The sequence below is a fragment of the Nannospalax galili genome, unplaced genomic scaffold (genome assembly GCF_000622305.1).
Source record: "Nannospalax galili isolate Female #2095 unplaced genomic scaffold, S.galili_v1.0 scaffold127, whole genome shotgun sequence".
NCBI classification, from domain to species: domain Eukaryota; kingdom Metazoa; phylum Chordata; class Mammalia; order Rodentia; family Spalacidae; genus Nannospalax; species Nannospalax galili.
Genome location: NW_008360326.1, coordinates 10848860 through 10868388, shown reverse-complemented (window position 1 = coordinate 10868388; position 19529 = coordinate 10848860). Strand labels below are relative to the sequence as shown.

The 19529-nt window shown below is 44.5% G+C and overlaps 1 protein-coding gene across 1 annotated transcript; it reads left to right on the top strand.

Annotated features, from left to right (window-relative positions):
- The first annotated feature begins 5255 nt into the window (after positions 1–5255).
- Positions 5256–19316, top strand: Fam124b (family with sequence similarity 124 member B). The gene is made up of 2 exons (XM_008825825.2): positions 5256–6159; positions 18294–19316. Exons 1-2 carry the CDS (start codon positions 5428–5430, stop codon positions 18924–18926), a joined length of 1365 nt encoding a protein of 454 aa, XP_008824047.1. The 5' UTR covers positions 5256–5427; the 3' UTR covers positions 18927–19316.
- Positions 19317–19529: the final 213 nt, after the last annotated feature.

Sequence of the window (19529 nt, the reverse complement as noted above, 5' to 3'; positions counted from 1 at the left end):
TGTGTGTGTGTGTGTGTGTGTGTGTGTTTGGTATGCGTGTGTGTGCATGTTTTGCATGTGTGTGTGCATACATATGTATGTTCATGCATGTGGAGGCCCCAGGCTGGTGCTGGGAATCATCCTCCATTGTTTTGCTTTATTCATTGAGGTAGGATCTCTCAATCGACCACAGAGCTCACAGATATAGCTACTCTACTCTTGCAAGCAAGCTTACTCTAGGAATTACATCTCCCCCTTCTGAGGCTGAAATTACAGGCAGGCAGTCCCACCCTGCATTTGGTGGATCCTGAGGATTGGAATTCCAGTCCTTGTGCTTGTAGGTCAAGCACTTTAACCACTAAGCCATCTTCCCACCCCAAGGAAGAATATTCAGCAACAAAATATCTCTTCAAGACCTGGTTAGATTACTTTGTTCAGCCTAGATGTACACACATGAGTGCTTCCTATACTGTTGTATATAACTGTTACACGTTCAAAATACTTCATGCAGCCAGGCATGGTGGTGGTGCATAATTTTAATTCCAGCACTCGGGAGGCAGAAGCAGGCAGATCTCTGTGAGTTTGAGGCCAGCCTGGTTTACCTAGTGAGTTCCAGGACAGCCGGGGCTCCAGGGAGAACCCTGTCTCAAGAAAAAAAGACACACACACACACACACACACACACACACACACAAAGACTTAAGGAGCATCTCTCCTCCTCTCAGGGATCTCCACAGCAACTTTTAAAACTGTGGAACTTAGCTGAGAACCAGACATGTGTGGTAAGTGGAAGAGGGTGACCACGAGTAGAGGTGGTGCCCCGGAGGGCAGCATGCCACGTTGCTCCTGCAGAAGGAGTGATGGAGACAGCTGGTCAGGCTCCGCTGGATCCCCTTTCCTGCCTCTGATTCCAATGTATTGCCTCTTAAGCTGCCAACAGATTAATATTTTTAAATATTTTATTTTATTTTATGTGTATGTGATAGATAACTTTAGTGTCAACTTGGCATACCTGGGTTGAGGGTGCCTCAATTGGGGAATTGCCTCCTGGTTCCTGCCCGAGTTTCTACCTTGGGCTCTTTCAGAGAGGAACTGTGACCTGGGAGATGTAAACTGAATAAACTCTTTCATCACCAAGTTGGTATTGGTTGGAGTATTTTGTCACAGCAATGGAGAATCAAACCAGAACAAAAATTGGTACCAGAGAGTCGGGCATTGCTATGACAGGCCTGACCTTGGTGTTTTGGGGAGGATTGTGGAAGCATTTGGAACTTTGGGCTGGAAAAGCCATTGAATGCTTAGAGTTTCTTGCTGTGGAGCTTGGAACAGTTATGTTGAAAGAGCTGTAGATAATGGATGCCTGGCTTGTGAAGCTTCAAAGGGAAGCAGAAACTATTAGGGCTGTTTGTGTGATATTTTGAATTGCGAATCTATGGTTTTTGGTCAGCTGGGGCTGAAGAATCAGCTGTGATTAACAGTCCAGAACCTGAAGTAAAACCTTTGCTCTACTGGGACAATTGATGCTGCTTAGCTGGGGCTGAAAAATGAGCTGTAAGTAACAAGAGACCAGCATCACTGTGGTGAAATCCTCTGGGAAGCATTTCCTCAGGGTCAGCACACAGAAGCTGTGATTGAGAGTGGGCCCGAGCCTCCAACTCCAGCTAGAAGCAGGACTTGGTAATGTGTAAGAGTCTCCTGCATGGTTCTGGTGTTGAAAGTGTGAAGAGGTCACAGAGAGCAGCTGAGGCTTGGCACTCTGAGAGGCCAGGAAAGGCCATAGGTGAAAGTACAGCTTCAGTTGCAGTGAAGACTCTAGGATTGAAGGGGCCATACAGAGAATCTGAGGTTTGCACCCCAAGAGGCCAGAAGAGGCCATTGGTGAAGGTGCGGCCTCAGTTTCAGTGGAGACCCCAGCTTTTTGGAGATGCCAGGACTGTGGGAGGACCACCAAGGGTGGCAGCAGGTGTGGAATGGAGCTGGCCTGGGTCTGCGAGACAAGCTGTGTCTGCTGTGGACGGCAGAGTCGGAAGTGGAGCTGCCAGAACCCTTTGGAGGCCAGAAGATTCTGAGTGACTCCCAGATATCCAGCCTTGAGTTACTTTGCTGGACTTTGGTTTTGCTTAGGTGTGCCTGATTCTTCCCTTTGAAATAAGACAGTACTTGTTTTGGCTTTTATAGGAGACCATAGTTAAGAGACTTTTAAAAGAGACTGTGAACTTTTAAGTGTTTGGATTTTTAAAGGACTGTGGGACTTTTAAGGTTGTACTGTCTTATTTTGTGATATTAATGTTAACATCATGTCTTGGGGACAAGAAATGGACAGGTTATGGTTTAATAGTGATGTGTTTGTGTGTCAAGTTGACAAGGGGTCAGTTGTGCTGGATAGCTTTAGCATCAACTTGACACACCTGGGTTGAGCGAGCCTCAATTGGGGAACTGCCTCCATTGAACTAATTTCCTCCATTGCACTGACCTGTGACCATGTCTGTGGGGCATTTCCTTGATTCCACTCCACTGCAAGTCATGCCCCCTGGGGTCAGGTGCTCCTGTATTGTATGAGAAAGCAGGTTGAGCACAGGCCAAGGGAGCAAGTCAGTAAGCAGTGATCCTCCATGGTCTGTGCTCCAGCTCCTGCCTTCAGGCTCCTGCCCTGAGTTCCTACCTTGGGCTCCCTGATGAAGTGTGACCCAGGAGATGTAAGCCAAATAAACCCTTTCTTCCCTAAGTTGGTAGTGGTCAGAGTATATTGTCACAGCAATGAAAAAACAAACTAGGACAGTGTATGAGTGTATTGCTTGCCTATATGTAAATAAGTACATTGGTATTGTGCAGTGCCTTAGGAGTTCAGAAGAGAGTGTTGGATCGCCTGGAACTGGAGTTAAGGATGGTGGTTAGCCACTCTGTGGGTGCTGGGAACTGAACCTGAGTCCTCTGCAAGAGCAGCTGTGCTCTTAACCATCTCTCACTGAGCCATTTTCCTAGTCCCTGATAAGGTCTTTTAAGTACTGGCACAAATGATATCTCTAAGACGGAAAAAGAGCATTGGATGGAAGGCTAAACATCAAGAAAAAGTACCTTTTTCTGCACAAGAGCTTAAACATTTGTGTTGAACAAAACATCGTGAGTTAATGAGTTAATATTTTTGACTCGAGGTTATGATTTTTCTCAAAGTTTTAGTTACTTATGCTATTTTCAGAATTTCAAAAGCTTTTTCAAAAACCATGGTTTAGTTTAAAGTGACTCAATATAGTCGGCTCTGTAAATGGAAGGTTGTGGGAGAGGGAAGGGGTTTATACTGAAGAAAGAAGTTATTGCTTTCAAATGCCAGCATGTGGCATGAATTAAGTTTTTTTTTTAAGTTTGAGAGCTGTAATCCTTTAAAAAATGCTCAAATGACTCTTAGAAAGTTAAAGCAAATTGAATCTGATTACTTAGTAATTAAAAAGCAATTCATAAACTAGGCATGGTGGCACACAGCTTTAATCCCAGCACTTGGGAGGTAGAGGCAGGTAGATCTCTGTGAAAATGAGGTCAACCTCATTCTAGGCCAGCTGGGGCTACAGGGAGACCTTGGCAACTACAGGGAGACCTTGGCAACAACAACAACAATAAAAACAAATTCCCCTAAAATAAAAAACAAAAGAGCAATTCAATTATTATAAGCCATATTTCTATAATCTTTCTAAGGATAAAGCTTAGGACTTACAAAACTCAGTTGATTAAAATTACAAGTAGATCTGAATAGAAATGATTCCTTTGCATGGATAGAAATTTTGACTTTAAATTTGGTCATTCTACTGTTACCAAGCAGTCAGGTCTCTAACCTACCACCTCAATATCCCAAAGTCCAAAAGAAATTAGGAAATAGAAATCAATAAAGGAAAGTGGATTGTTTTCAGTTTGGCCAAACTGGGGAAAAGATGTGTTTCCTTTCCCACGTTCCTTTGGCAGATTTACAATTAACAGAAAATGATGAGACCAAAGTCACAAGACATGCAGACTTAGGTGCAGGTGGTTTAGCTGGTCCTTTCCAGAGGGGAAGGGTGTGTGTGTGGGGTGTGGGGGTTTGGGGGGTGCCTCCACTGTTTCTGTTTTCAGTATGGAGGAGCACAAGTGACTCTCCTTAGCATTAGAATACCCAGCTCGGTCTCTCTCAGTATAAGAAAATCCTGTGATAACACAACTACCAGCATAGCAAATCTTTTGTTTTTGTGTTTTTGAGACTGGGTTTTGCTGTATAGCCCAGGCTGGCCTCTACATAGCTCATCTGGCCTTGAACATCCTTCTGTTTCAGTCTCCTAAATCCTGGGATTACAAGGATGAGCTACCACACCTGATCATTATAGGATTTGAGAAGAGAGCAGTTGGCCCTGCTTAAGCGTGATCATATCTTTACTAAAGATAAATGGATTTAAGAGCCTATAGCACATAGTCGCTGACAAGTGTGTCACCTAGAAGTTGCCATGACACTTTTCCTCACCTCAGGAGAAAAACTCAGGCTAGACTTCCCAGCCCCAAAGGGGCAGCACAGCCTGTGGGCTTCTAGGTTCCTGGGTTCAAATCTTCCCTCAGACGCTTCACTGTAAGAACTCGGGCAATTCAGTATTTCTATGCCCCAGTTTCCTCACTAGCAATTGGGGAATAATTATTTTCTGCTTTGTAGGTTTGTAGGGTGATTAAATCAATTCATATAAAGTTTGGCAGTTTGGCAACAAATTCTCAAAAGACAATCATTTTTGACTGGGGAAGGCTTACTTCCTATAAAATTCACACAAATTAAACGTGTCTAAGTTTCTTAACATATTTTTAGTACGTTCAGACTCTTAGTTCAGTCAGGCAAAGAATATTCAACAATGTCAACATTGCTTAGAGAAAATATCTTCTCTTGGTGACCTGGTAGAAACCCTTCAAAACAAAAGAGAAGGTGGAGAAAGGCCCTGGCAGACATACAAGTTTGGGGAGTTGTTTAAAGAAGTCATTGTATTCAGGTGGCTGAGCAGGCCACTGTAAACACCAGGAGATGTAAGTAGGAAATCAGAACCCATTGTGGTCCACCAAATGGATGTCTTTTCACAGTAACAGATCAACAGATTGCTATCAGCGAACAGAGCCCCTCCTGTTCCTTTCTGTGGGTCATTTCCTCTGAATTGAATGTAAGAACCACCCAGTGGGGTGGTTTCTCAGCATTATAGGTTTTTAGGTCAGACAGAAACCCTGGGGAATGCCTGAAAAAGCCAAGCAAGTCCTTACATCTGGTCAGACTGGGTGACGTGGAGCAACTCTTGTATGTGGCAGAGTCCACACTTAAGTGACATTCCCTGCCAGAGCACCGCGGAGCCTGGAGTATGTGTGATCTGGCTAAGCGCTCCTTTGGAAGGAGCTGAAGTTTTTCTAGAAGCTGAAGGGTCGGAGTGAGTCCTTGGTCACTTTGTCTTCACCAGGCCTGCCATGGAAGGGACGCAGGAGCCTTTGGTCATGATCGTGCATCTCCTAGCCGACTCTGGGCACGGCTCGCTTCTGCAGCGGGCTCTGGACCAACTCCTGGATTGCATCTGGCCAGAGGTGCACCTCTTCCTGGTGTCTGAGAGGGTCAGACGCGTGAGCTACCATGAAAAGTACCACCCTCGGAGGGCCCGCTTCCCCGGCATGTCTGTTTTGCTCTTTCTGCAGGAAAGCCTTGGAGAGGAGCGATTGTTTCGCGTTTTGGACTTCCTACGGAATCCACCCTGGCAGGGCTTCCCTACCCACCACGCGCAGGGGAAGCCCTGTCCCTATCTCCCCCCAAATCAAGAGTTCTACAGCCTGCACAACCAGATGCCAGTGTGGGGCGTGAGGCAGGTGCACTGTGGCACCGAGATCCTCAGGGTGACTCTGTACTGCAGTTTTGATAACTACGAAGATGCAATCAGACTCTATGAGATGATCCTACAAAGGGAAGCCACCGTGCAAAAGAGCAACTTCTGTTTCTTTGTGCTCTACGCCACCGAGGGCTTCAGCCTGCAACTCTCTCTGAAGCAGCTGCCTCTGGGAATGTCGGTAGACCCCAAAGATTCTTCCGTATTGCAGTTCAAGGTTCAAGAGATCGGCCAGCTGGTGCCTCTTCTACCCAACCCGTGTGTTCCCATCAGCAGCACCAGGTGGCAGACCCAGGACTACGATGGCAACAAGATTCTGCTACAGGTATTTTCTCTCTTACTTTCCTGGTTTTGTACAAGTGTTAGCAGAGTTGTTAGGTCAGAGCCAGAGCCCTGAAAGTTCTGATAAGCTAGGCTGGCATCCATCCTTAATAGAGGAGTTAAACAGACAAATAACAGCGAAAAGCAGAGAGAGGATATTTATTCAACAATGTTGCACTGGGAAGATGAACAAATACAGAGGTCCAGTGACCCCAGCCCCACATGAAGTTTAGGTTTAAATAGAGGCCAAGAAGCAAGCCTATTTAACTAAGCAGTCCTGGTTAAGGTGTGGCCTGCCCTCCATCCAGACACCCAACTTGGTCACTGCTCCAGCCTCTCCTGCAGGGTGGTCTGATTAAGTTGTCAGCACCGTGTGAAATCTCTTTCTGGGAGACAAACTCCCCACAGTCACTACTGTCCTGGTACCAGGCCCCCAGCACCAGGGGCCCAGCATTTTTTGCTTTCAGCATGAGGTTGCTGGGGAAATTCCAATTTCATGGGTCTATTGTGTCAATACCGGAACAGCCAGAGGGAGGGGCAAAGTGACTTTTTTTTCCAGGACAGTCAGGGCAGCACATGGAATGGTGTGACAGTATACCCGGATGGATCCTAGAGGTTGATTTGGTCAGTAATGTACAACTTTGACTGCAAGTTAGAAGAAGCCTTGGGAGATTTTTAAAAAGTTTTTATTATCTTTTAAGTGTATGAGTATATTGCCTGCCTGTATGTAAGTGCACCCACATCATGTAATGCCCACAGAGGTCAGAAGAGAGTGTCAGATCCCCTAGAACTGAGTTACTGATGGTTGTTAGCAACCATGAGGTTGTGGGGAAGTAAACCCGGGTCCTCTGGAAGAACAGCAAGTGTTCTTAACCGATGAGCCATCTCTCCAGCCCCCTTCCTTCTGTTGACACCTCTGGACCCAAAAGCGTAACTCTTACCTCAAAGGGGAAAAGAGATAGTTTATTCTGGAGCCAAATATAGAAGAGAGTGTCAGATCCCCTAGAACTGGAGTTACAGATGGTTGTTAGTCATCATGTGGATGCTGGGAACTGAACCCAGGTCCTCTGCAAGAGCAGTCAGTGCTCTTAACCACTGAGCCATCTCTCCAGTTCCTCTGGGGATATTTTTCCTATCACAATTGCACCCCAGGCTGATTACACCAGCATGTCTGGGTGACCCAGAACCTTTTGAAAAGAGAGCTCATTGTATAATTCTAAAATACAGTGTGGTTGACAATTACAATTTAATATTATACGGTCCCTTCACGTGACAGGTGAGAAATTTCAGACTTGGGTAAAATTGAAGCTGAAAAACTTGAAGCAGTAAAGTCAGACAATGCTTCCTCCCCAGGATATCCTTCACCACACCCATGACCTGTTTGTGCACACTTAGCTCCCTCAAATTCAGGAATACTGCTACTAAGGAGAGGAGTCGCGCCAAAGTCAACAGGTTATTGGTGAAATTAGGGTCATTTCTTGGGGTTTTTAGTCTCATTAACATTTAAGAATGAAGACAAATGGAAGCTCAGGACAATTTTATTACAATTCAAAAGAAAAAAATTGCTGGGCCTGGTGGTGCATGCCTTTCATCCCGGCACTCAGGAGTCAGAGGCAGGCAGAGCACTGTGAGATTGAGGCTAGCTTGCGCTACCAAGTTGTAGGCAAGTTGGGGCTACAGGGAGACCCTCTCTAAAAACAAACAACCCCCAAAACACTCCAAAGCAGGCAAGTTGTAACTCTTAGCAGCTGCCGCTGATAGGAGGGAGATAGACAGAGAAAGGGAAAGAGTCATGCTGAGTTAATCTGGCATGGCCTTCAACCGTATGGTGGGGAGGGAGTTTCAGAGAAGGAGTGAAGCCTAAAGTGTCAGAGAAAGCATGCTTAGAAAAGGGTTAGAAGCCAGGCATGGTTGCCCATGCCCTTAATCCCAGCACTCAGGAGGCAGAGGCAGGTGGATCTCTGTGAGTTCAAGGCCAGCCTGGTCTACATAGTGAGTTCCAGGCCAGCTGAGGCTACCAAAAAGAAGAAAAGGCATAGTTATGCTTTTCTGAGCAATTCAGAAGAACAGACTTGCAGAGAAGCTGGGCTATGCTCTGAAAGCTATTGCACTAGGACTTGGGAATTCTGGAAAGACAAAATACATTATCTCATTAAAGAGATCATTACTCCTCTTTAGTGTGACTTAAGGTAAACCTGCCTTTCTGAGAGGTGGTCCCCTAGCTAGGTGATTGACCAGCTCAACTGGAGTAACTCTTTTATGTTTTAGGTAGCTGGGAATGTTAGCTGTCTGTTCAGTCCAAAGAAATAGCTTTCCTTCTAATGGGCTCCTGTCAAGCCCTGATCAAGGCTACTGTGCTAATATCACTAGCTCATTCCACTTGACCTGAGGAAGTTCAAGTTGTAATGATGTTTGGGAATGTTCAGTTTGTTGTACTATTATCAGCTTAATTTTGAAGCATCTTATATTACTTTTAAATTTAGCCACAAATCAAGTTCAACAGCCAAAACTCCTCCTAAAAAATATCTGAAATTAATGGGATTGGAGAAATGGCTCAGTCGTTAAGAGCACTGACTGCTCTTGCAGAGGACCTGGGTTTGATTCCCAGCACCTACATGGTGGCTCACAACTGTCTGTGACTCCAGTTCCAGGGGTCCTTCTTCTGATCTCTGTGGACATCGCATAACATGGAGGCACTTACACTCAGGCAATACACTCACATGTAAAAAGTAATAATAAAATATTTTTAAAAAATCTTAGCCGGGTGTGGTGGTGCACGCCTTTAGTCCCAGCACTTGGGAGGCAGAGGCAGGAGAATCAGATCTCTGAGTTCAAGTCCAGCCCATTTATCGTCCTCTTTTTTTTTTTTTTTTTTTTTAAAAAAAAAAAAAAAAAAAAAAAAAAAAAAAAATAAGGCCACCTTTCTTAGTCATCCTATAGATGAAACACAGCCAAGTGTGTATCTTATTATGACAGCTGCCACTGTGTTATGGTGTACAATGTCCCTCCTGAGCTTTACCACTTAGTAGTTGTGTGACCTTGCTATTAGGTGATACTGGCGTCTTCTTACATTAAGGTTGTTACCTGCCTGTGTGCTGGTTAGTTTTTGTCACCTTGACACAAACTAGAATCACCTGGGAAGAGGGAACCTCAGATGAAGAATTTCCTCTATTGGATTGCCTGTGGGTTTGCCTGTGAGGCTTTTTTATTAATTGCTGATTGATATAGGAGGTCCTAGCCTATTGTAGTGGTGCCGTCTTTAAGCAGGTGGGCCTGGGCTGTATTAGAAAGGCAAGTGAACAAGCCAGGGGGAGCAAGCCAATAAGCAGCATTCCTTCATGGTTTCTGCTTCGATTCTTGCCTTAAGTTCCTGCCTGACTTCCCCCAGTGATGGACTGTGAACAGGAAGTATAAGTCAAATAAACCCTTTCCTTCCCAAGTTCGTTTTATCACAGCAACAGAAAGCAAACTAGAACATGAAATGACCTAACACGTATTAAAGTTCATCATTAAGTTTCAGCTACTGTTGTTCATATTATGCCCTAAAGTTTTTAAACTGATTTTATTTAATTCTTATAATAAGCTATGAAGTTGCTATTTTTCCAGTTGTAGATGAGAGGATTAAGTTACCTGCCCAAGATATAACTAGGAAGTGTTTATCAGATCTTTAAGACTGTTTGGCTAATGATGGTACTGCAGTGTTCCTTGGGAGTATGTGCATCTAAGTATTTGGGAGGTACATGATGTTCACAGCAAAATATCCCATGGTGTCTGTCCTTGGGAAATGGTCAGAAGCCTTTTAAGGCCCATTGGATGAAACAGTAGGTCACAACGAGTTATTTTCTCTTAGTTTTGTTGTCATTCATAAAACATGACTCATACTGATTTTACATTAAATAATCTCTAAGTTATTTTATTTCATTCTTTTTTGATTTTTTTAATTTAATGTATTTGAGTGTTTTGCCTGCAGTTGTGTAAGTACACCTGTGTGTGCAGTGCCTGAAGAGGCCAGAAGAGGGTGTCAGATCACCTGAAACTGGAGTCACTAATTGTTAGCCATCATGTGGGTGCTGGGAACCAAACTTGGGTCCCCTGCAAGAGCAGCTAGTGCTCTTAACCTCTGAAGCCCCCCTTTTTTCTTTTTTTCCTGTGAGTAAAACACAGGAGATACTTATTGAGCAAAAGAGAAAGCTCCAGGTAGCTGGGAGAGGACTTGAAAGTGGGCTGCCAAATACATTACTGGAGAATCAGGGTTCTCTTTTGTGAGTTCTTAGTCTTATTGATAAACGAATTAAAAAACCCATTCAGGGTTGGAGGAGATGGCTCAGCTGATTAAGGTGCTTGCCACCAAGACTGATGGTCTGAGTTTGATCCCCAAGACCCACATGGTGAAGAGAGAGGACTGACTTCTGTAGATTGTCCTCTGACCTATACCACAGACACACACACACACACACACACACACACACACACACGAATGAATGAATAAATGTAATAAAAATAAAATTTCAAAACCTGACTCAGAAGAAAGCTAGAGGACCATTTTATTAGAGTTTGAGAGAAATTTTTAAAATCCACTTGCCACCTACCTTCCCCTGCTTCTTGATTTAATTTTTATTTTGTGTTTGAGTGTTTTAGCCACATGTGTGTAAGATCACACACATGTGCCCACAGAAGCCAGAAAGAGGGTGTCAGATTCCCTGGAACTGGAGTTAAGGACAGGCATCAGCTACCATGTGGGTGCTGGAAACCAGACCTGGGACATCTGTAAGAACAGCCAGTGCTCTTAACTGTCTCTCTCTCTCTCTCTCTCTCTCTCTCTTGTTTTTTTGAGACAGGGTCTCCCTGTAGCACCAGCTGGTCTGGAACTTGCTATGTAGACCAGGCTGGCCTCAAACTCATAGAGATCTGCCTGCCTCTGCCTCCCAAGTGCTGGGATTAAAGGCATACAGCCCCACACGGGCCTACTCCTCTCTTCTTTAAAGCAAACATTCCTCTATCTTAGGAAGATTGTAGAAATGTTCAGCTGTAATTAACAAAAACAACAGACACTTTGAATTCTTTTTCTCTTCTTTTTGGTGTCCAGAGTTTTGAACATGATCAGCATGTGCCCTACCACTAAGTTACAGCCCCAGCCTTGAAATTTCTTTTTTTGTTTTTGTTTTTTTTAGTCCTAGCTTGCCAGGAACTCACAAGGTAGACCAGGCTGGCCTCGAGCTCACAGAAATTGACCTGTCTCTGCCTCCTGAGGGCTGGGATTAAAGGTATACGCCACCATACCTGGCATTTGAATTTTCATAATATAAATATTCTCCCTAAATAATGTCTACCTGAATAATGGCCAGGGGTCTAATTTATACATGCTACATTTTCATTCATCTCTATGTTCAATAATTTATATTTTGTTAAGTTTTACTTAACAGAAACTTAGTTATAAATTATCATGTTGTAGACCCTGTGTTAAATCCTAGAGATACAATGATGAAGATGTTTACAAGTCCTTGTTTCCAGGTGGCCAGGTCCAGGGGTAGATGCAGAGGAGGTGGATACCCAACCCAGCACAAAACAGTATGGCGAGTCCTAAGGTCTGGAAGCAGCTGCTGTGCCGGGGAACAGTGCTATTAATGATGGTGATCACGGCCACGCTCTATTTGGCATGCCTGTATCCCAGGCACTGTTATAATTTAATCTTCACAACAACCCTATGATATTTGCACTTATCATCTTGTTTTTTTTTTTTTAAATACGTTTACTATTTTATATGTATGAGTGTATTGCTTGCATATATGTAAATGCACCTGTGTCATGCAAAGCCCAAAGAAGACAGAAGAGGGCGTTAGAGCTGCTGGAATTGGGATTACAGACAGTGGTTAGCCACCACGTGGGTGCTGGGACTCGAACCTGGGTCCTCTGGAAGAACTGCAAGTGTTCTTAACTGCTGAGCCGCCTCTCCAGCCTCAAAATCTTGTTTTTATTTACAGTTGAGGAAATTGAAGCATAGAAATACGAAGCAACTTGTCTAAAGTCCCATAGTTGATAAGCAGCAAAGTTAATACACAGGGGCTCCTAATGCAAACTTGGTGACATTGAGAAGACTTTCAAGAAGTGATATGTAAGCATGGACTTAACAATGATTAGTGTTTTCAGGGAAAAGGCTCCAAAGAGGCCCGTTCTACATAGAAGGAATAAAATACTAACACTAGCATTGGAAAAGTGCAAGTTATGCTAAGGAATTGAAAGAGATAAAAGTTCAGCATGTGAGGTTGAAAGGGAGACAGTGATAGATTATCAGACTCAGTAACTTCTTACTGTAGATGATGAAGGGCCAGATAGGCCAATCAGTGGGATTCAGTTTCATCTGAGAAGAACAGGAAGCCATTACAGGACGGTGATGTCATCAAATCTATTTCAAAGCTCCCTGGAAGAAGAGCAGAGTGTGGGCAACTCTAAACCAGCATTTCACAGGCTTCTCTTTGCTAGAAAATGAAATAGAGACCACAGAGTCAATCAAACCTAAGGCTTTTTTCCTCCAGACTGGGTCGTCTAATATTAACCCTGAATGATTTCTGATTAGTACAGTTTCCATTGCTAGAGGAAAAAAAACTTCATTGCATCAAATACTCAGGTAGCGTGCGATGTCCACAGATTCTCTAAGAAGCAAAGACGGCGGCCAGGCTCTTTGCAAGCTTGAGGAAATTCTCCAGGGGAAGGGAGAACCCGTTTATAAATGGTAGTTATAGGTAAGGATTTTGCTCTTAAAATTTGAAAGGATACATAGTTTTCTTTGAAGAGTGAGAATTAGGATTGTTTTGAGGTTGGGGTGAGGTATAAGACTTTGCTTTTTATTTTATACATTCAGGTAAGTTATTTTTAGAGTGAGAAATTTCCACTTTCATATAGTTTGAGTATTCCTAACACAAAAATCTAAAATCAGAAATGTTCCCCAGTTTGGAGGTTTTTAGCTCCATTATGATGCTACAGAATTCCATATTTGACACATGACGGGATAGTCAGCATGCAGGGGCATTAACGGTGTGGAGAATCGCCTTCAGACTCTTTATGAGCTTTACATGAAACACAAATGAGTTTTGTATCTAGAGTCTGTTCCAATCCCCGTGGGATCTCATATGTATGAAAAAGCTTGAAACATGAAAAATTGAAATTCTGAAACATTTCTGGTCCTGTGCATTTTGGATAAGGACTACTCAACTGTAATAAGATATTTTTATTAAAAACAAATGACGGAAAGACAGGAAAGGTGGACAGGAGAAGGAAGGGAAGAGGGAACATAAAGGAGGGATAAAATGGGAAAAAGGGGACTGGAGAGATGGCTCTGCAGTTAAGAGCACTGGCTGCTCTTGCAGGGGACCTGGATTCAGATCCCAGCACCCACATGGTGGCTAACAGCCATCTGTAACTTTAGATCTAGGGGATCCGAAGCCCTCCTCTGGTCTTCCAGGGCACCAGGCATGCACATGGTGCACATACATACATATAAAATAAAATGAATAAATCTTAAGAGAGACAGTGAAATTGGGTAATGCAGTGACCAGCAGTGGCTGCAGGAGGTCAGCTGTCTGTGAAGAGGAGCAGCCCCAGGTGCCCACAGGAGAACTCCCAAGACACAGCTTACTGAGTTCACGGAAGGGGCTGCTGGCCTTGCTGTGCACTAGGAGGTGTGCGAGGGAAATGCGAACACTTCTTGTACCCATGCTGCATCCTAGCCTGACTTACTGAGTTCACGGAAGGGGCTGCTGGCCTTGCTGTGCACTAGGAGGTGCACGAGGGAAATGCGAACACTTCTTGTACCCATGCTGCATCCTAGCCTGGTAGTATCAGAATTCCAGGGGGTAGGCACTGGTGCTTTTACATTTTAAAAATTTATTTTTATTTTTATGTGTGTGAGTGTGTTGCCTGCACATATATAAGTGCACCGTGTGTATGCAATGCTAGCAGAAGCAGGAGAGGACATCAGATCCCTGGAACTGGAGTTATAGATGGTTGTTAGTTGCCATGTGGGTTCTAGGAACAGAACCTTGGACATCTGCAAGAGCAGCCAGTGCTCTTAACGGTTGAGTCATCTTTCTGGGCATCTCCCCTCTCCCCCCAGTGCTTTTTAATACCCAGCAGCAATGACTGGGGACAGAAATGCACATCTTGGCACAGGAGACACCCTCCAACAAAGGCCCTTCTAGAGATTTTCTGATGCTAGCAGGAGTTGGTAGAAATCAGGGCACCACACTTAAGTGGGGTGCGGTGGGGGGTGGGTGTCCAGTATGTGCAGCTTTCTAGGAATCTGGCTTGGTTCAGGGATGGTACCCTGTGTTCTGAAAAACCTTTGGGGGTTGAAGGGGTTAGCAGCCACAGAGGAGGTAGAGGGGCAAGGGGGTTCCAGGAGTCAGGAGCTACCCCTGCATTGTAGCCTCCAAGCTGCTCTAGCCCAATTGCTTCATGCTTTGGGCTTCCAGGCAAGGTATTTGGGAAAAAAAGCTTTAACTGAAAGATGGAGAATGAATGGGCATCACTGACTCATTGATCTAGAAAGAGAAGGAATTGGACAATTATGGGCCAGGAGCTAAGAATAATTTTCTATTTTTAAGTGACTGGAGAAGAAATTCGACACATGAAAATGATATGAAATTCTAATTTCAGTGTTCATAAATAGAAATTTACTGAAACGCAACCACGTCATTTATTTATTCTTTGTTTCTGGCAGCTTTGCACAGATCTGAGTATCTGGGGTAAGGTCTGCATGGTGAGATAGTCACTACATGACCTTTCACAGGAAATACTTGACAACTTCTAAAAGAAATAGATGTTCCTGTTGCTTTTTTGGTTTTGATCTTGCAGTTTGGTAATTGCTTCCTTTTTATTTCTATCACAGGGAAAATTGAGAGAAGAGCATGTATGTGTGTTGTTTGCACAAATATTTTGTTTGTGTTCGACACATTTTTGATGTGCTTTTCTGTCGGCCTGCCTTTTGCCTTTTTCCTCTTAGAGACACATGTACAGTTCTTTCTTTTCCCCTTTTTGTAGACTATTTTTCAGGGTGGTAGTAGAGCACATCAAAATGAGCTCAGTTAAGAGTTCTCATATAGCTGGGCATGGTGGCACACGCCTTTAATCCCAGCACTCGGAAGGCAGAGGCAGGCAGATCTGTGAGTTCAAGGTCATCCTGGTCCACATAGTGAGTTCCAAGCCAGCTGGGGCTACAGGGATACCCTGTCTCGGGGAAAAAAAAAAGAAAAAGTGGTCTCATATATACTCATATATACTCCAAACCCACAGACATATAGCTTCCTCTACTATCAACATCTCCTGTAGCTCCTCAGCTAGGGGTGAAGCCTCATGGGCCCCTCCCCAACCCATGCTGGAATTTTGACTTGCTTGATTTTGTGCAGGTCTTGTGCAGGTAACCATAGCTGCTGTGTGTTCATGAGGGCAATAATGATGTCATACCCAGAAGGCAGCGTTTCTCAACACTCTTCCCCATCCTCAGGCTCTTCCTTTCTTTCTGCCCCTGTTCCCTGATGTTCCCTGAGCCTTGGTGCATGTGTGTGGGTGAGGGATTGATACAGAAGTCCTGTTTACAGCTAAACACTCAGTTATTCTCACACTTTCACCATATTTGAGTCTCTGCATTAACTACTGTACACTTATAAAGAAGCTTCTCTGGCCCAATTCCCCACTTCTATGCTGGGTTTTATCTGACTGAGTTTTCATAGGTCTTGTTCATGCTGACACGATTGCTGTAAGTCATATGAGCAAGTTCCCAGAAGCCTGGAAGACTGTTCCCTTATGTTCTTGCACCAACCCTGGCTCTTACGACCCCCCCCCCTTCTGCAATGGACCCTGAGCCATGGGTGGGTGAGGTTTAATATAGGAGTCCTATCCAGGGACACACACTCTGCAGTCTTTTATTCTCTGCATTTTGGACACTTGGTGGCCTTCTGTGTGCATCACACTCTGTTACATGAGGAAGCTTTGCTGGTGAGAGTTGAGGGATGTATTAGTATGTTCCATGAGCCTTAGGTGTAGAGGTTCCATTATAGAGGTGTCACTTAGGGCTGGGCATCTCTCAGACATTTATCCTCTGTGTGTGACCAGTTGTTTGCTGCTGGATGAGGCAGAGTTGATATTAGGGGAGTGACTCTAGATAGGATGACTAGACTGCAGTGGATGAACTTGCTACTGAGGAACATCTGGGTACACAGACTTAACTCAATAGGACTTAACATCTATGACAGAATGCATGAAATTCGGTGGGGGGATATGGAGGGGCGATATGGATGTGGGAGGGGATATAAAGGTGATTAAGATACTTTGTATGAAATATGCAAAAATTCAATGAAAATATACAGAAAGAGAAACTTCTCTGGCCAAGGTTGAAAGTAGCACTAATGTACAGACATAAGCATAAATATTTAGAAGGCAGTTTGACAACATATCCATTTAGGAAAACAATACTATATTCCCCTCTAGGACCTGTGGCTTCCCAGCCCTGTGCTTCTGATCAGGTTTGCAGTACCCGGCATGAATTCCCTCCTTTGGTGAAAGCCTCAAATCCAACGATAAAGTGGTTGTTGCCCCCGTAACATTCACGCCACTACAGCCATGGACACATGCTGTGTGGTGGGTCGATATTGTAGCAAGCAGGTTCCAGTCCTGGATAAGACCATCGATGTCTTTGTGTCTCTAGTGACCTGCATAGCACCTTCTAGCACTATGCTAGTGAGCAGGAAGAACTTTGCCAGTCAGATCCACACTGACTTCTCTGTCTCCTCTGCCCAAGCATATCGTGTCTTCAGCAACAGGGGCTTACCATCTAGTTACGATGGGCAACCAAAAACAATGGTGCTTCTAAGGCTTCCCTGACCAATAACTGGTACTGAGGTACTAGATTCCAGTTTTTATGGTAAAAATTGTCATTTCCAGAAATCCTATTGGGAGAATGCTGTGAAAAGGGTGGGATGCCATTCTCCTAGGAATGCAAGGATGGAAGGTGTTCCAGTGGACTCCACTCCGTGGAAAGAGAGGGCAGCTATGTGTAGAATGGACATTGGTCAGTGTTGTAATATTGGATTCAAAGTGCAATTTTTGCAGATGAAAACATTAGAACATTCATGTAAATTTCCCCTTTTCTGTTTTCCCACACAATGCTAGGCTCTACTCTACATAAATAGCATCTCAAGAAAATAAGAAATATTTGCTTTAAATTGTGCCACAAGGGGACTGGAGAGATGGCTCAGTGGTTAAGAGCACTGGCTGTTCTTGCAGAAGACCTCGGGTGGAATCCCAGCACCCACATGGCAGCTAACAACCATCTGTAACTCCAGTTCCAGGGGATCTGACACCCTCTTCTGGCTTCCTTAGGCACTGCATGACATGGGTGCACTTATATACATGCAGGCACAGAACTCACACACACACACACACACACACAAAGTTTAAAAGGTGCAGGATGGTTGGGCATGGTGGAGCACGCCTTTAATCCCAGCTCTCAGGGAGGGAGAGATAGGCAGATCTCTGGGAGTTAAAGGCTAGCTTGGTCTACATAGAAAGTTATAGGCAAGTCGGGACTTACATAGTGAGAGCCTTTTTTTTTTTTTAAAAAAAAATAAGGTACCAGACTATTAGTCTGCCTGGGGTGCCCATATGTCTTGGACTAATCCAGGAGCGATGTCATCATGAGTATGATCTGGTAGAAGTTCCACCAACTTTGGAAGATTGAATTCCCCTTCCATTCCTTATCTTTACTATAACCATGGTTTTGATGGCTTTTTTTCTTTTTGTATGTTGTAATATATCATTTAAAGCAATCAGTGAGGTCATCAAGTGACATCTGTGAATGTCTTTGTGTGTTTAAACAGCTAGGTCAACCAGAAGTGTGGTGGTATCAAGTGCCCATTTGATTCCCAGTCTTGCCATTTTTGACAAAAATTACTGAGTCAGAGAATGAGAGCCAGTGGTGGAATTGTTGCTCATATGCCTTATAATCAGATTTACTCTCATTTTGCAGCTCAATTTGTTTGGAAGTCTGCTGTGTGGCGCAGCAGAGGTGGACAAGGTCCAGGGTACTCCCCCCACTTAGGCAGTGGAAACTGTGTTTCATTAGTTCTTCCTTCCCTTGTCTCATAGGTTCAGTCAAAGCCAGGACTTGCTGTTAGGAGTGGTGAACTTTCCCTTCTAAACGGCAGTTTGAGAGGTGACATGAATCCCCAGGGCTCCCTGATGAATCCTGTCTCTGCACAGAGAACCGTACAGCCCAGGAGCCAGAGGAGTTGGAGCAGAAGGTTCAAGGTACGTTCTCTGGAGCTTGCGGAGCCCAGTGGGACATTAGAAAACGCCAGTGGCCATTTGTGGAAAAGCCCTGGCTGGTTCTCCCAGGCCAGCAGCTCAGTCATGGGCACCCAGCGGCACCTGCTTTCTCCCCCCATGGCACCTGGGATCAGAATGAACGCCCGTAAGGAAAGCAGCTTCCAGAAGCTGGAGGCAGAGACAGATGTTGACACCGGATTCACTGTCATCAATTCTGAACCCAGGCGATCTTTTCTGAGCAGATTTCCAAGGGATTTTCAGATGAGCCCACCACCACACTGCTTGTCAGGCTCATCTTTAGAGCCGACTGCTTCCCAAAGCCAAAGACTCTTTAAGGAAAGAGTCGGTCCTCTGTCACTTCCTGGTCAAAGAGACTTTGGTGCAAAGATAATCTCAAAATGTTCACATCATCTGCCAGTCCAGGGTGAAGGAAAGGAAGAATTCTTTATATAGCATAGAACAAACGTGCTATTGTAAGACACAAGATAAGAGAATGTTCTAGAATCAGGACGCTGGCTTTTCTCTTTGCTGTGATAAAATCTTGGACAAAAGCTACAAGGAAGGGATGGTTTTGACTCAGGATTTGAGGGTGCAGCCGTCGTGGCTGGGAAGGCATGGAACAGGAGTGCCGAAGCAGCTGGTTACGCGTTACGCGAGGGCGATGGATGGTCAGCTTGCTTTTCTCCTTTTTAATCCACTTGGGACACTAGCCCGTGGGGTGGTGCCGCCGTTTTCAGGATGTGTCTTCCTTCTATAGTTAAACTTTTCTAGAAACACCTTCAGAGACACACCCAGAGGTATGTTTCCATGATGATTCTGAATCTAGTCAAGTTGACAACGAGGATTAACTCTGTCCTAATTTGGTTTCTGTTGTGATAAACGCCATGACCAAAAGCAGCTTGGGGAGGAAAAAGTTTATTTGGCTTACAGGTTGCAGTCCATTGTTGAAGGAAGCCAAGGCAGGAGCTCAAGGCAGGAACCCGGAGGCAGGAACCGAAGCAGAGGCGATGGAGGAGTGCTCCTTACTGGTTTCCTTCCCCTGGCTTGCTCAGCTAC